The following is a 17586-nucleotide window of genomic DNA, read 5'->3' as shown; positions in this document are numbered from 1 at the left end:
TTGTAATGACTGTAAAAGCCTCATGCCATTTTTAAGAAATACACTTAGACTCAGTACTTCCTTGTGTTGACTCTGTTTGTCGACTCTGTTTGTCGACTCTGTTTGTCACTCGCCGAATTTTTTGCCCACCTGACCAGAACTCTCATCCCTTGGAACAAGACATCCCCGCAACAAACCCAGTCCCTGGCATCCAAGCCTTTGCTGTCAGTTCTCTTGGGTATATGCTTGCAAGCAGGATTACTGAACCATACCCTTACCTAACTTCTAATGTGCTGCCATACTCTCTCCACAGCACTGAGGCATTTCACATCCCCTCCAGCTCCTTAGACTCCTGCTAAGGTTTGTTTGGTTGCTGTGGTGCTTGTGTGGGTGTGTTTGTTTACTTGTTTTTGTAGTACTGAAAATCAAACCCAGGATCTTGTACATCTAAAGCAGGTCTCTGCTGCTGAGCTGCGCACCTAGCCCTTCGGGTTTCCTTTGCTTTTCTTCTTCTTTTTTAATACCAGGTATAAACTGACTATGCATATTCTTTATAAATTATCTCATTCCATCCAAACACTTTCAATTTTTTTGTTTTATTTAAAAATGCTATACACTTTTTTAAAAGTGAGCTAATAAGATTATACATGCCTGCTTCATCCCAAGAAAAGGGGAGGTGAATGAAAGAGACCCCCACGTATGAATGCAGGCATCCTGGACTCCATCCTACATCCTGCCCCACGGCCACCTGTCCATCTTCACTGAGACTGGCCACACCTCCCCGCTCCACTAGCTAGCAGGATGAATTATGCAGTCACCATGACAACCGTAAATCCAGGCCAGCAGCAACAGGATGTTATGTTTCTTATGACTCCCGTCAGCCACAGCAAACACCCGGCCTGCAGCACTTGGGCAACCTGCCTTGCCATTTCCCAGACCTAGTTGCACTAGAAAAAAAGGTGTCAAAAACTGTCTGTTCCCATACACCAAGACCTGAATACCTATATTTACATTTAAATTGCTTTTCTTTCCCAAAGAATAGAAGGCTATTATCTTAATAATGTATCTATCACTGAAGGTTAGGAAGGCAAGTTGGAGTTGAGGAAGAAAATAAACCAAAGAATGATTCTGGCTCACTTCCAGACTTGCTTTCTGCTGAGGGAAGGGAGACAGTTGTGTCTGCTGACATTAGTGCTGTGTCTCTGATTAGACCACGCGCGCGCACGCGCGCACACACACAGGGTCCTTCCTCATCAGAGCTTGGTGGTTATAAATTGACTATATTAAGCTGAGAAGATACTTTTGCTACTTAATGCTATCCCCCCAAAGCAGCACAACGTCCAGCTCAGGGGGTCAGGGTCCTGCCAGTCAAGATGATGGGCCTGATTCATCACAGAAATCTTCCTGCAGAAAGCAAGCACAACGCAGGGCTGGGGACAGCGGCCATTCTGCTCTCCTTCCTTCCCAGGGCCAGCTCTTGTCCTTCCCTGCTGGCCCTTGCTGCCAGCTCAGACACACATACGGTTCTCTCCAACCGAGATTCCTGATCTAGGCCTCAGGGCTGGTCCTATGCATGGCCCCAAAGCACTTGGTTTAGTATTTCAGCACAGACAAAGCTTGACACCTGAACTCAAGGAAGGGCTTGCCCTGGACCTGTCCCCAAGTCTGGTGCCTTCTCTGCAAATCAAGTAGCCCATGTGGCACCCGTGGCTATGCAAGGTCACTTGAGAGTACAAGGGGCATCAGTACCAGCTCAGGATCAGCAGCAGCAGCAGGAGGAGGCTCCCTTCCCCCAGTTACTAGCTAAAGATAGGCAGACAGTAAGAAAAGAAGAAAGAGTGTGTGCTTTGCCAACCTGCCTTGGGTTCCAGAGGGCCACTACACATCAGTCTCGCTCTGAAACACACTACTGTGACCTTCCAGCATTATTGTCCACCTCTCCTGTAGTTCAAACAGCAAACTCCCCAGAACTTGGCATCCATTATCACTCACAAAGTCGTTTCTTCATTTGAGAAGTATTTGGCCACTTCTCTCCCTGATGATAGCTATTCACACCACACTTCCAGAAGCCATCCCTAGGAAGGACTTTCTGTGAGATCAACATGAAGCCAAGAACACAGAAAATGTGCAGACATCAGCATAGGCTGGGGGTAGGGGGCAAGTGGAGCTAGTGCTGAGGAATGCCAGCACACTAGACTCATTCATCCTCTCTTCCTTACCACCAGTCCATCACCAACAATACCCCTTCCTCCTGAAGAACAGCTCTACACACAGGGACTGAGGCTGACAGGCACTCAGACACACATCTGTGTGTAAGAACTCTCTCTCCCCCCATCCCTAGCATCCAAAGGCACAGAGCTCTGCATCCCTCCTCAGAGCACGGAGCCACCAGGCTGTGGAAGCCACCCTCTAATCCACAGCAGAAGAAACAGATCCAAAACTTCAGCAGTGCTCCATGAAGAATCCATACTCACCATTCACACAGGTCTCCAGTGATCCACACAAGCCATCTTCAAACAAGCATCCTAGATAAAAAGATAGAGGAGAAGTCAGTGGCAGAGAAACCAATGGCCTTTGAGGCTTGCAGAGCCCCCATGCAGACTCCTTGGATCTGCTTCTTTGTGATGGTGCTGGGTTATTCTGAAGCCATTATAATAGACCCCTGTATGATCTGGACAATCTGTCCATCAGGAAGATTGGTGGCATGTCCTGTGCCTTCAAGTTCATATCAGAGAGAGCCCAAGTCCTTGGCATGGCCAACTATGCAGATATGCTCATCTAGCCTCACAGCATTGCTAAACTGCCCACCCAGAGAAGTCATAGAGACTTGAGGCTGAGCTCACAGCAACATCATGGACAGAAGTGTACACACTACCAGAAATGGGCCAGACCTCTGGACCTAATCCAACTGTGCATACTGGGAAGGATTCTGAGATTCTGACGTCTGCCCTTCATGACTCCATGGAGACTGGTTATGTGCTACAGGAAGACCTCTGCAAGAGGAATGACCACTGTAGACAATGACAAAGAAGGAAAGGACATGCAGAGAGAAACAAAGACATGGTAAGTGGCAGAAAAATGGAGGCATTCAAAGAGACTACACCTAAAGACACAAAGGTGGCTAGCTTCTTCCCATGGCGGAAACAGACCCTTGTAGCCTCCTGTGAAACAAGTGACCAATGCAAATGTACACAGGGCAACTGGATATAATCGGTAGCCACCTTGAACACAGGGAAGGGATGGGGAGAGCAGGCAGGATTAGGGGGCATGAGAGAGGCCTCTCTACTCAGATGAGCCCTCCCTACTCAGAGGCACAATGCTATATTCACACCTGTTCCAGTGATCTGTTAAGATCCCACAAAAGCCGGGTGTGCTCTGAACATGCATGTCAGAACATACATACAAAGCCTAATACCTTAATCCCCATTTGTCACAATGGTCAAACTCCTATGCATCTACCAAGACCCACTCAAAAGTTCCCCATGAAGTCCTCCACACAGGCCAGGCTGGCTGTGAGACATCACGTGGGACCTACCACAACGCACAATGATCATCAACTCCAGACTGCATCATCCTCTCAGTGATGAGTCCTAGAGTCTCCTTTGTACCTTCTTCCCATTCTTCTGTGGCTGCCCTTGTGTCTGAATAAGTGGATGAGTACAAGGCAACTTATAAGTTAAGAGAAAAATTACTTATTACAAAGGAACTGAACCATTAACTCCTTCCCACAGGAGCTAGTACAAATCCTTATAGCTGCAGCAACCAATAGCAGTCAGCAAGCACAGGCTGAGCATGACACAACACCAGGCTCAGTGGAGGCTATGACAGCATCAACTAGCACAAAGGAGACTCAGTTCCACCATTCACATGAGCCAGTGGCCCCCTTTCAACCTTATGATTACCCCACAACAGAGGAGAAAGCCACTGCAGGCTGGCAGGAACCTTTGCTTAGGGGTCTTGTCCTAAGAGATCTGTAAGTGCATGCCTAGGTGAGCTGTGTCAGTCACGCACTCAGCCCTGTGCAAACTGCCCATTGGCTGTACTTGAGACTAGCAAGTCAGTCATAGCCATCTACCATAAGAGATCCCATTTCTTCAAAATAATAATATAATCTAATGGAAAGTGGTATCTCCCCCTCTTAAGCACATTTCTAGCATATTAGTGTCAACCGCTTTACCCCTGAAGCAACGTTGTCTCATCTGTCTCACGCTTCCCCCACCTAGAGCCTCATCTAGCCCAGAGTCATTCCTTCACCCATGGCATTGAAGTTAAGTAGTGTTTGAAGGAAGGTAGTTGTGACAGCGAGTCTTTTAAGGGCACGGAGCACAGGCAGTTGAGAACTCAAAGCTATAGGCCTAGGCTGCATGCTGGCTCCCACAAAAAGCAGTGACCTGTGGTGGTCATGTGGCATCTCTGATCCTAGCATTGAGAGCAGTAAAATTTAGGAGAGTTTGCCAGTTTCTGGGCTGTTCTCAATCTGACCTCCAATCTTCCCTCACTACATTCCAGAAGAAATGAGCATGGGAGGCTCCCAGCTTCCCAGTGCATCTCCTCCTCCCAGGATGCAAAGGGTAAAGAGCACCTTAAGCTGGCAGACAGGCTGGGTAGTACTGTGCCTCTGCTCCAGCCCCTGGCATGGCAGTGGGTATGCAACTCCACTGAGCACCATCTCAGTTCTCATCGAGTGCCTGAAGGAAAGCCTGGAAAAAGGTAGGGTTACAGGCACAACTACACACACACACACACACACACACAGAGAGAGAGAAAGAGAGAGAGAGAGAGAGAGAGAGAGAGAGAGAGAGAGAGAGAGAGAGAGAGAGCTCAGGCAGGAGCTGTGTGCGTCACGTGAGATGGCAGATGCCAGAACTCTCTCAAAAAAAGCATAGGAAAAAAGTCTCTCCATGGCTTCCTGTTTCTGCCTTAATCACACTAGACAGCCAGAACTGATAGAACAGAATGTACATCACATGTTCCTGTAGCTCTGGTTACAGCAAGGCAGCTCTAGCTATAGCAAGGCAGCCCTGGCCACACTAAGACAGCCCTGGCCACAGCAAGGCAGCCCTGGCCACAGCAAGGCAGCCCTGGCTACGCTAAGACAGCCCTGGCCCTAGTGTCTGCCCAGCTCCAGTCATTCCTGGAGCCAGATGAGCTCATGCTTCAGAAAGACCTTATGGAAGGAAACAGAGCAGTAAGAGTTCAAGCGACACATTCCCAGAGCTGTGGAGGGTGCTTATCTCAGGCCACCAGTCAGGATGCTAATTTAATTTATGTGCAATTTTATGTGCTCTAAAATCAACAAAAACCACATTTGATTATAAATATCAGACACCTAATGACCATCCAGAGGAAAGAGAGATAGCAGATGCTGGTCCCCCTCTGGAGTCTGAGACTTAGCTCCTCCAGTGTGCTTCCCACAACCTTGTCCAGGCATACTGTGGCCAGAGGCAAAACTCAGCCTACCAACCAGCAGCTCTCATATGATCTACACCTAAAGCCAAACGCCAGCCTGAGGAGAGCAACTGACCCACAAAGTATACCCACATGAGCCATCTCCACACTGTACTACCCTGCATTTGAAACTACAATTCCTTGGGCTGCAAGTGAAACATTTTTTTTTAATCAGATCCTATCCCCAGCACTGAACACACATACGAACACACCAAACAAATAAACAAAAACACCTGTAATTTTCCCATTTGTTATAGCCACTCGGCTCCCACACTGCAGCACACATTGAAAACATGCACACAAATACATGTACTTACCACACATGTACACATATATGTACATGTGTGCACATACACACTCACATGAATGCATGTGTTTGAGTATACATGAGTACATGTGGGTATATATTCATATATGTGTATACACATGTATGCTTAAATGAGCAATGTATGCATGGACACTCACACATGGACATTTACATAAACACATATGCATTCATACTCTTAGCTGTACATTTATGTGCATGTGCACATACATGCACATCTGTTCATATATACATGGAGATATACATACGTCTATACACACTTGTACAGGAACTCACACATATATATGCACACATTTTACTCACATGTACACACAAACCTATGTGCATGTACACGCATATACAAACACATAGGCACATGCATACAAGTGCACACCTGCATGTGTGCATATGTTTACACTAATCCATGTGTGTTTATGCAGTCCACATACATGTATCAACACATGTGTACATATGCATTCTGATCTTTTTAGCTTTAATTTTAGTTACCATTGCCTTCTCAGAATACAAAGCCATTCTTAGTCATCTTCCTGCTACATTTGTTGTTGTTGTTCTCTAAAGGAAAATTGACCTGTTTCTTCTGCAAATGTCCAGGCCAGTATAGCTCTCCCAATCTCTTTGACCTTGTGGTAAGACAGTAAGTGAAAAGCCACAGCCTCCCTAGCTGACAGGATACCTGGCCCTTACAACATCTTGGTTCTCACCCAGGTCCACCTGAGCAGCACTTAGCAGTGCAGTACTCACATGCCCAGCTCCTTCCCAATTCCAGGTCTCAAAGGAACCTTGGTAGAGAGAAATGACCTCATATCCAGAAACGCTCCCCCCGTGGAGGGGGAGCTGCATTAATACCTTCCTGCTCACTACTTTGGCAAAGGCTCTGAGATTCATGCAAACCTGCAATCACAGAGCATGGTAGGTTTTCCTTTTACCTGAGAGCATTAGAAATATATCGGTTTAAAACTGAATTATCTCACCAAAATAATAAAATATTTTTCCTGCTCAGGCATGTCACGTGAGCAGAATAGATACGCCGGGTCTCCTACAGAGCAGCTGGGGATTCTTAGAATCCCAGAGTACTCTTACCTAATTTTCATAACTGGGAGCTGATAATTCTTTGAGATCATTTAGTATTGTAGCCAAATAAAACTTAGCAAACCCCATCTGGTGTGTGGATCGTGTAGCATGAGTTAATAATGAGTATATTGCTGTTTTCCCTGTGGTAGCTATCCACACACAGCAAAGCACTCTCATATATCCATTTTCTTTCCATCAGTGTTTCCTCTTCTCCAAGGCAGTGCCTCCACTTCCCTCTCTGCAACTTGATCCTCTGAGCTGACCCTTACCTGGCAGGAGCAGCATGGGCCACAGAGACTGTGGAGGCTCCAGAGTCCGTCAGCAGACAGGCACATGGGTGAAGTTAAGCCTGTCTCTTAGTTTCTTAACAGCCTCTGCTCAATGCTGCCAGTGTGCATTGAGCTGATAAAGCTGATTCTTAAGAAGCACAAAGGGTTGAAAATCCACTGATTATAAATCCCACTGGCTTTAACTCAGGGGACCCAACATAGGTGTCCATATTTGGGATGAGGACTAGTTTGTCTGATCTTTTGGTGCTTGATAACAATCTGGAGCATGTTTTGTTTGTTCCCATTAACCTGGACCACTCCACCTTTTCTGGAGCTGCTTTCTTGACTTTTAAGCAGAAGCCATCTAAAAGCTATGATAGTGTGCACCTTACACAGAAAAATCTGAACTGAGCCACGAGCTATTCAGAATGAGCTATTCAGAAGGGCAGTCCAGATGGAAGGTCTGTCACATGGAAGCCTGCATTCCATACTATTCCATAACTGCATGGTTGGTTCTAAGATTCAGAGATCCTCACCCATAGTGGCATATCACTTCTATCTGGACACCTGTGTGATAAACCGAGAAATTCCCAATCATTCTGAGTGTCCAGATCAGTCCACAAATCCCCCTGCACTCTATTGGAGTCCTGTATAAGTGGACATCCTCAGCCCTGGCCCCTTCCACATTCCCATTCTTCCCAACTTCTCCAAAACCAAGCACATCTGCTTGCTTACATAGAAGGTCCTAGTGCTGTATTCTCTAGACAGAGAACTCTTCCTGGGTAAGGATGTTCTTGCCCCCTAGTGGCCAGGACCTGGAGCATCAGCACTCAGAGTGAATGGGTGACACCCAAGACAATCAGTCACCTGTCAAGGAAAGAGGCTTAGCAAAAGCAGGCAGAGTCCCTGGTTCTGAACTGTGATGGCTCTGTAATCTTAGCAACAGTCTTTCGTTATCCCCAACAACCCTTTGCTGTTAGACACGCATGAAAAAGCTAGGTCTAGTTAAAGACCATCGGAAACTTAGTGGTCCTACCATCTGCTGGGTTCCAGCACCTCCTCCAGGGCAGCACAGCTCACAAGGGTACAGGGAGGCATGTCTTCCAGTCCTGGGCCTCAGAGTCTCAGGATGTTAGTGCTGGGGATATAACAGAAACCCTGGATGGAAGACCATGCCTCTTCCATTCTGACCACAACTTTTCCTTTGAGGAGGTAGCCCCTCCAACCCACAGAAGCTAGGACTTAACCATCCCACCCAAGCAAGAGAGGGAGAGAGGGAACACCTTTGAAAACACGTAGAGGCCATGGATAAGGGTTCTATTCCTGACAGCTGCAATGTGGAAGTTTGAATGAGAATGGCCACCATAGGTTCTTATGTTTGACCATTTGGCCTCCAGTTGATAGAACTGTTTGGAAAAGATTAGAATGTCTGTGCTTGTTGGAGAAGGTGTGTCACTGGGGGGGGGGTAGGCTTTGAGGTTTCAAAAGTCTCTAGCCATTATGTGATATCTCTCTCTCTCCCTTTCCCCCTCTCTCCCTCTCCCTCTCTCTCCTTCTCTCTCTCCTTCTCTCTCCCTCTCTCTCCCTCTCTTTCTCCCTCTCTCTTTCTCTCCCTCCCTCTCTCTTTCTCTCCCTCCCTCTCTCCCTCTCTCCCTCCTCCCCCTTCTCTCTTTTCCTCCTGCCTATAGACCATGTTATGAGCTCTCAGTTGTTCCTGACACCATGCTCTTGTTCCATTGACTTCAACGCTCTGAAATTTTAAGCCCTATTAAACAGTTTCTAACTTATCTAGGTCATGGTGTTTTACCAAAGCAAGAGAGAAGTAACTAAGACACATAGGGACATAGGAGATATTCTGAATTGTGTGCTAGACATTCACAGAAGCTCCGTGAAGTCCACCTGATAGGAACCTATATTTGATGCGTTTGATGGCATAAACCAACATGAAGAAACCTGTGCACCCTGACTCACTCACATCATGGTATCTGTTAATGAATGCTATTTCCTGAGGCTTAGCTCTGAGACCCCAGGCTTCAGCCAGGGACCACTTAGGGACACTTCAGGCTTGGGATATATCTCAACTGGTAGAGTGTTTGCCTAGTGAAGTCCTAGGTTCAATTCCCAGTACTATATAACAGTGGACAGGTTAGTGGCACACTCCAGTAATACAAGAACTTGGGAGTTGGCAGAAGAAGGATAATAAATTCCTGGCCAGAATGGGTTACATGAAACCTCATGAAGGGAGTGGAGGAGGAGGAGGAGGAGGAGGAGGAGGAGGAGGAGGAGGAGGAGCACCTCCCTTGACAGGGTAGAATCCCTGATAATGTTGTGTCTATAGTAGGTCTGTTAGGAAATCCTACACTCCCTCTTCTGCATAGGTGAAGGGATGGGAAACATCAGTCAAATGTGACAATGCTGCTCAGCCTTTTGCAAGGAACACACAGACTTCACAGTCCGACAGATAGAATACAGGTAAAGCAATGCAAGCCTTCTTTCCTTCCATTCTCTGCACCTTTTAGAAGCAGAGAGCCCTGAGGGCTAGTCACTGCAGCAGGGATGGCTAAGTCTTGATGCCCATCAAAGCCACTCCTTTCCTTCCTAGTACAAAAGCTGAAGGTTCCAGGGATGGTACTAAGTAACCTCTATGCTAGGAGCCGCACAACATCAAAAATAAGAAGAGTAAGATTTGTGGATGATTCATTTAGAATTGCCTCACCTTAACACTCTGAGCCAGGAAGGGAGTGGCTTGGACCCACATGCCAGCTCTGCATCTGCTGTGAGCATCCTCACCCTCTGGCACCTTCTCAGATTGGCACCTTCTCAGATACGAAGAGTCCAGGCTTGATACCCATAGGAGCTGAGAAGAGTGCTCCAGCAAGCCTCAAGCAGGAACTGGCCTAGGTGTAACCACTCCTTACTTCAGCATTACAGGATAACAGGCTCAGACTATTGGGATCACAGAGCCCTCAGAGTCCTCACACCTAGACATCCTTTTGCAAATGTTCCTATCAGAACAAAATACCTATTCTTTAAGTCAGGCAGGACCTCCAGGCAGGGTCAGAAGTAGATATGCATCTATACTACAAGCTCTTATTTTTTAACAGTAAGAACCTGGAAAGTGAGATTAAAAGTCCAGAAGCTCAGCTGCCCCTGTCATAGTGAGCTCAGAAATCTTCATGCTTGTGAGTAAGAATATCAGCTCTCTTCACCTAAGACTCAGACAAAATCTGTGACTGCAATTCCAAAAGAGAGGAGGAGGCCATGCCTAGCATCAGCCTGGGGACTCCTTGGCCATGTTTGTCCATCACTCCTGGACTAGCAGGGCTGAGAGACATGTGGAAACAGTTTACTGCCTACCACACTTCTTTACACAAAGGTCATACAGTACTGGAACAGCCTTACCCATCCCTGCACACAGGAGCTCAGAACAGACAGCAGATGACATAAGTGTCCACAAGATTCCCCATCCTTACGCATTCTGTACCTCCCTCTTTCCTATTGGCTAAAGGGCCCTGGTGAACAGATGCAACTTCCCCTTGCACAAATCAAGGGATGTTCCCCAACCCTACTTGCCACTGAACACAGCAAGTATGTATACAAGATGGGTCTTGGTGGAGCTCAAGAATGATGCCTATCATTCCCTGCCCCAAACCCTCCTGTCTCTGTGACAAAATGGTATGCCAGGTAAGCATGAGGTTGTCCTCCAAACAGCTAGAACCCTAAGAGGCATTTGAAAGGACAGTAAGTGATAACTTTCATTCTGAGGGGTATAAAGTCATTCTTGAGGTTCATTCTGAATTCAGAGAGGAGAGAATTAGCCATTTGAGAAAAATCCAAGAGGCAGAGTCAGCAAAGTTGATCAACTGATAGGCCACCCACTATGCTGAAAAAGTCGTCTCTGACTTTCCTGCCTGCACAGCCAGGCCCCAGTGAGGACCCAAAAGGGCAGGTATACATAGCCTAGAGGCCTAGGTTTCTGAACCAGGTCACTTGTGCTGTTCTTCTCAAAAGTGGCTGAATCCCAACTGAGAGTGCTGACCAGGCCCAGAGATCTCAACTGCCAACAAAATAGAATTCTGAATTCCCAGGTTGACCAACAGAATCATCACGTACCAGGAGGCAGCCAAGGAGCTGGACACCAGCATCACCTGCAATTTGATCCCAACATGATGAACCCTTTGAACAGTTAGATGTCACAATGTAACCCCAGTTCAGGAGAATGAGGCAGTGGGATCATCCACTGGAGGCCAGGCTAGGCTACAAAGTGATTTTCCGGTTAATGTAAGGCATGTATCAAGACCCCATCTCAAAAAGAAACAAAATAGAGCCATAGAGATGGCTCAATAGTTAAGAGTGCTGGCTGTTCTTCCAGAGGACTCCAGTTCAATTCACAGCCCCTATATAGCAGCTCCTTACTGTCTGTAACTCCAGTTCCAAGTGATCCTATGCCCTTTTCTGGTCTCTGTAGCACCAGACACTGGTGTGGTGTACAGCTATGCATGCAGGGAGGACACCCATACATATAAAGTAAAATTTTAAAAAAGAAACAGCCTAAAGTAAAGCAATGGCAATGACTGCCTTGGACCTGAAGGCTACTTCTGCAGGAAATGTCAACTCCTGACTGGGCCTGCAGGTATCTCTTCTGCTGCTGGGGGCAGATACTACTCTACAACGTAGGGCTACCTTGTTACCTTGTCTTAGTTTGACTAGTAGGGACTAGCCCTTAGCCCATTTTGGTGGTTTGAATAAGAATGGCCTCCATTGTCTCATATGTTCAAATACCTAGTAACTAGGGAGTGGCACTACTGAAAGGAGTAGAAGGATTAGAAGGTGTGGTCTTGTGGGAGGAAGTGTGTCTTGGGCTTTTGAAATCTCAAAAGTTCAAACTCACTATCTCTCTCTCAGCCTATGGATTACAATGCAGCTCTCATCAACTGCTCCAACATGTGTACATGCCTTCCATGATAATGAACTAAGCCTCTGTGCCTTAGTCAGGGTTTCTATTCCAGCACAAACATCATGACCAAGAAGCAAGTTGGGGAGGAAAGGGTTTATTTGGCTTACTTCCACATTGCTGTTCATCACCAAAGGAAGTCAGGACTGGAACTCAAGCAGGTCAGGAAGCAGGAGCTGATGCAGAGGCCATGGAGGGATGTTCCTTACTGGCTTGCTACCCCTGGCTTGCTCAGCTTGCTTTCTTATAGAATCCAAGACTACCAGCCCAGAGATGGTACCACCCACAAGGGGTCCTACCCCCTTGATCACTAATTGAGAAAATGCCTTACAGCTGGATCTCATGGAGGCATTTCCTCAAGGGTGGCTCCTTTCTCTGTGATAACTCCAGCCTGTGTCAAGTTGACACACAAAACCAGCCAGTACACTCTGAAACAATAAGCAAGCTCCAATTAAATGCTTTCTTTTTTAGGAGTTGCCGTGGTCATGATGTCTCTTACCAGCAATAGACCAGCGACTAAGACACCCCTCTTCCCACCTCCAATAGTGAAGACATCCACCAGCCACCAACAGCAGTAATGTCAGAACATGAGAGAAGACAAAAAGGTGGCACCTGACTTCCTGGAAGTTCTCAACCTGTTCCCAGAAAAAGAGAAGTCTTCCTCCCCTGTACCATCCTGTCTCCTCCCTTCCTCCCCTCCTGCATCTGCGACTGTTCCCGCTCCCTCATTATGTCCCCAGTACATTGGTCTTGTAGATGCTGCCTTTCCAGGAGATGAGTTCTGGATCTGGGCTTGGAGACAATAGATGTTAATCACTTCCTGAACATTATTTCTTCATATGAAAATCATCTACTTTATCAGTTACCTCTTGAAGAAACTGCATTAGATTACGGTGCAGTCATTTGTTTTGACTGTGAGCGATTGGGGATAGCTCTGACTTTGCTCCTTAGGATGAACCTTCATAAAAACATCCCATGATATTGTAACAAGACAGGAGAAAGATACACCGAAAATGCTGTATTGCCAATACTGTGAACAAGCCTTGACTTCTCAGCTTCTAGGTTTGATAAAAGCTGAATACCCGTCCCTCTCTTCTTCCACACTTGCTATAAGAATGCCAGGGAAAGAGGTAAGTCATAGCATCTTATAAACTCAGATGCCTGTGGAACTGTGTTCAGCACATATGCAGGGACATTTCTCTTGGACCACTAGCCATGAATCTAAATCGCCAATAGAGATAAATATATGGAGAGAGAGAGAGAGAGAGAGAGAGAGAGAGAGAGAGAGAGAGAGAGATGGATGGACGGATGGACAGACAGACAGACAGACAGACAGATAGAACTAAATGAGTCCACAGGACACCTCTGGCAGAATGAAGCTCCCACACAGGTTGTATTTTGACACTTCTTGGTGCATCTTAATGCCACACTCAGAGCTGTCAGGATGGATTCATACTTTGCCATCTATGTCCATGCAGAATTCTCTCTGAAGACTAGTTCTCATGTGTTCTTTCTCTAATGATATGACATCTAATTCTGCATGATGGACACCTCTGCATTTCCAAAGTCATCTATTTAGTACAAGAGATAAAAGACACAAGGATATTCATGGTCTTCTGCAGTTAATACCAGTCAAAAGAAAAAAAAAATCCTAAACTGAAACACACATTTGGAAGTTATAGATAGATATTCCTGCTTCTACCTTTACCCCTTCCTCTCTGCAATATCACATGAGGACATGCCTTTCTTGTTCACTAGACCCCAGAGGAGGATGAGAGACACTCCCAGGTAAGGCCAGCCTAGAACACTCTGATCTCAGCCAACCTAGTTCCAAAAGAATGCCTCATGTGTGTATTGTGTGTGCTCACATGCTCATATGTATGAGTGTATGCACACATGTGTGTGAGTGTGGCTGCCAGAGTGCTCACATGCTCATATGTGTGAGTGCATGCACACATGTGTGTTGTGTGTGTTCACATGCTCATACATGTAAGTATATGCACATGTGTGCCTGTAAGTTGGCTGCCAGAGATTAACCTCTGCTGTCATTTCTCAAGTACTTTCCACCTTTTCTTTGCGATGGGGTCTCACCAGGTAAGGGAGGTTGGTTGAGCAGCGAGCCCCACATATTGCCTGCCTCTGCCTCTCTAGCACTAGGACCACAAGTACACTTGATCATGCCCAGGTAGGGGAAGTTGTTTTGTGCTGTTACACACAACACAGGTTCTGGGGATTGAACTCAGATCCTTGTGCTTGCTAGGCAAGTGCTTTCAACAGTTATCCCCCTCCCTCACAACCCAGAACACAAAATGGTAGCTTTGAGGCCTGGGGCTGTTTTGTACTTACTCATCTCTGAGCAGGGGATTCCTACGACAGCAGACAGACATACTATAGAAACCCCAGCCCCGTAGGCTGAAGAATACCAATCAGCAAGGAACTGAGGGCCCAACAGTGGACTGGGATTAAAGATAGAGCAACGAGATATAGAGGGCTGCTACAGTTAAGAGAGGTGTGAGATGAAGAATTTGTGTGGCAAAGACATTCAGACAGGGCGAACCAACACGAATGTCCCCACTGCCACAGGTCGCAGGAGACAGCACCACTGAGGGCTTCACATGGATTGCACAGGTACAGGTGACATTTTCATAAGTTTCTCAACTGGATGTACTAGCTGGTTTTGTGTCAATTTGGCACAAGCTAAAATCATCAGAGAGGAAGAAGCCTCAGTTGAGGAAACGCCTCTATGAAATCCAGCTATAAGGTATTTTCTCAACCAGTGTTCAGTGAGGGGGGTCTGGTGGTCCTGAGTCCTATAAGAAAGCAGACTGAACAAGCCAAAGGAAGCAAGCCAGTAAGTAACACCTTCATGGCCTCTGTCATCAGCTCCTGCTTCCAGGCTCCTGTCCTACATCCTTTGGTGATGAACGACAATGTGGAAGTATAACCCAAATAAGCCCTTTCCTCCCCAACTTGCTTTTTGGTCCTGGTATTTTGTCAGAGCAATAGAAACCCTGACTGAGACACCAGGTACATTTACCTGATAACTAGGATCCAAGACTGAGAGAGATGGACTCTCTGAGCTAGAGTGAATGATGAAGAAGCAAGGGTCAAGGATCTAGTCTCCCTGTGACCTTAACTGACCAAAACACAAGTGCTATCAGAGGACAAGGAGGGAAGAAGAGTGATGGAGATCCAGCTTATGAACACTCTAATGATGCTGAAGGAGCAACCAGCTTTACCTGTGACTGCCAAGGTAAGTGGAATACAGGAAATGACATCAAGCATGCAAGCATGGGCGGAGAGACCTGAGAGAGGATCAGCAATGTTTTCACAGAGACAGGATAGAATGCCGGAGCTGGTGGGTAAAGATTCTAAACAAGGCAAAGGCAGAGGAGCAAACAAGGAGTTAAAGCATCATGGCCGTCTCCACAGGCAGCTCCTGGCACAGGGTGCTGCTGCTGTGGGCTGCCCCTCAGTCAGCAGTCCTGACATGAGCCCCTGTGCTTCACTTCAGGCCAATCTGGGGCCCAGTGTCTGCTCCCATTTCTTCTTTCTAGGAATCAGAGTAGAAAGATTAATCAGTGTAGCACAGAACCAGCTTAAAATCCTGACAGAACACAAGACCAGAGTAGCACAAAGGTCCCAAGCACACCTCTCCAACCCTTCTCTTCTTCCTAGTCTTCACTAGCTCATTCTCCTCTGTCTTGTAGGTTCTGCTGACTAAACACTAAAGAAAGGGTGGAATGTCCAGACTACAACAGGCAGGGTGGTCCACAGTACACGGCGTCTGGACCACACGGTAAAGAGCTGTGGATGAGTCACGGAAGTGATACTCATATGTTTGCACAGAGAGAAGACCAGTAACCTGATTCTTTCCTCTGAGCCAAAATGCTATCTATATACACAACGAGAGCTTCTTCAACAGCAGCTCTACCAAGAACACGATAATCTAAGAGCCTTTCTGGCTTTGAACAAGTACCTTGTATCATGACCTAAGGAAAGCACATTTGTTTTTATTTTGAGACAGGACAGTGTGCAGCCTAGGATGGTCTCGAATTCACTATATAGCTGAGGATGATCTTAAACTTCTGATCCTCCTACATTTCTGGGACTGTGAGTGTGTACCTCCATGTCTTCTTTATGAAGTGCTAAGAACCAATCCCAAGGGTTTGTGCATTCTAAGCAAGCAATCTGCCAACTGCCAACTCATAGCCCAACTATTTTTTTAAAGTTAAGTTTCTTTCTTTCTTTTCAATGCTGAGGATTAAACCCAGCGCCTTGTGTATGATAGGCAAGTACTCTAGCCCTGGGTTAACATCCCCAACAGGTGGAGAGAATGTTCTTTAAGATAAAGAACATGATACAATGGCTTTATGAGGACATTCTCCCTGCAAGAAAAGACAGGTACAACAGTTCCCTGTGGATGAGATGGCATTTGTACATCGTAAATTAGTGGGGAAGGCCTGATAAAGGCACTGACGGCTTTCATTTCCTGGAGCTTGAGCACACTTCACAAAGCTCACTTTGTTTGATGCTAGGATGCGGGGGTGGGGTGTGGGTGCATTTCCCTCTGAGGGAATGATTAATACACTCTCAGTACTTCAGCTTGCCTCGGGGACACACTCATTCAGATGTCTAAGGTGCTCAGTGGAAATTACACTTCACCTTCTCAGCATGATCCCATGCTCAGTGGATGGCAGCTGAACAAGTGAGTGAAGACATGAATAATTTCTCAAATTATCGTCCTGTAAATGCCTCACATGCCTCCCCGGGCTCTCATTTTCCCTGTGTTTGGCCTTCAGCAGGCCCTCACTCTCCAGCTTCACCTCCCAGGATTGCCTTTTGGGTCTCCCCATCTCTGTCTTCCACTTTAACTTCCCGGCTCCTCACCCACATTCTCTTCATCACACTGATGGCAAAACTACTCATGCTGGAAGGGAAAGAGGCATGTTCTAAGAAAAGATAAAATGAGCGGCAGAGGGAAGATGGGTGGAGAACACACTAAGCATGTCAGATCACGAAAAACGCAGCAGGCAGGACGCGGAAGCAGGCAGGACGCGGAAGCAGGCAGGACGCGGAAGCAGGCAGGACGCGGAAGCAGGCAGGACGCGGAAGCAGGCAGGACGCGGAAGCAGGCAGGACGCGGAAGCAGGCAGGACGCGGAAGCAGGCAGGACGCGGAAGCAGGCAGGACGCGGAAGCAGGCAGGACGCACAGGACCTGTTGACAGGGTGACTAAGTCTTGCCAGAGACTGATCAAAGGGACATACAACTTTTTCCCAAAAGCAGACAGTGGTCCTGATGAAAACCAAGCACTTGCCCCTGCGATTTCTTCATCACCAGGTTCCCCCCAGCACATGATGTGCAATTTACAAAAATCCTACTCAGCTAATAAACTAGTGCACTTGGAACTTGTAGGTAACCTAGGATGTACTGTCAAAGGGGGAAAACATTTCCTCAGGACCAAGTGCCAGCAGGACATGCACCCTTGACCCTGTGCTGTAGTGATGGCTGCACATGCACCCTTGACCCTGTGCTGTA

At 46.9% G+C, this 17586-nt stretch overlaps 1 protein-coding gene across 2 annotated transcripts in view; it reads right to left on the bottom strand.

The window, feature by feature from the left end:
- Ptprn2 (protein tyrosine phosphatase receptor type N2) overlaps positions 1-17586 on the bottom strand; it is a 790024-nt gene that overhangs the window by 703753 nt on the left and 68685 nt on the right. Inside the window, exons 1-2 of one of the 2 annotated variants that reach the window (XM_031356693.1) lie at positions 16712-16819; positions 2454-2504 (exon numbers count right to left, since the gene is read on the bottom strand). Coding sequence is in view for 1 of the 2 variants with exons in the window: in XM_031356691.1 (XP_031212551.1) it covers positions 2454-2504 (51 nt within the window). In the remaining variant the exon portion in view is untranslated. Of the gene's footprint in view, positions 1-2453; positions 2505-16711; positions 16820-17586 lie in introns of those variants that run through there. The other variant, XM_031356691.1, reaches the window with a different exon arrangement.

This window comes from Mastomys coucha, unplaced genomic scaffold, assembly GCF_008632895.1.
Source record: "Mastomys coucha isolate ucsf_1 unplaced genomic scaffold, UCSF_Mcou_1 pScaffold6, whole genome shotgun sequence".
Taxonomy (NCBI): domain Eukaryota; kingdom Metazoa; phylum Chordata; class Mammalia; order Rodentia; family Muridae; genus Mastomys; species Mastomys coucha.
The sequence above is the reverse complement of the archived record's forward strand: the minus strand, read 5'-3'. Positions and strand labels throughout refer to the sequence as shown.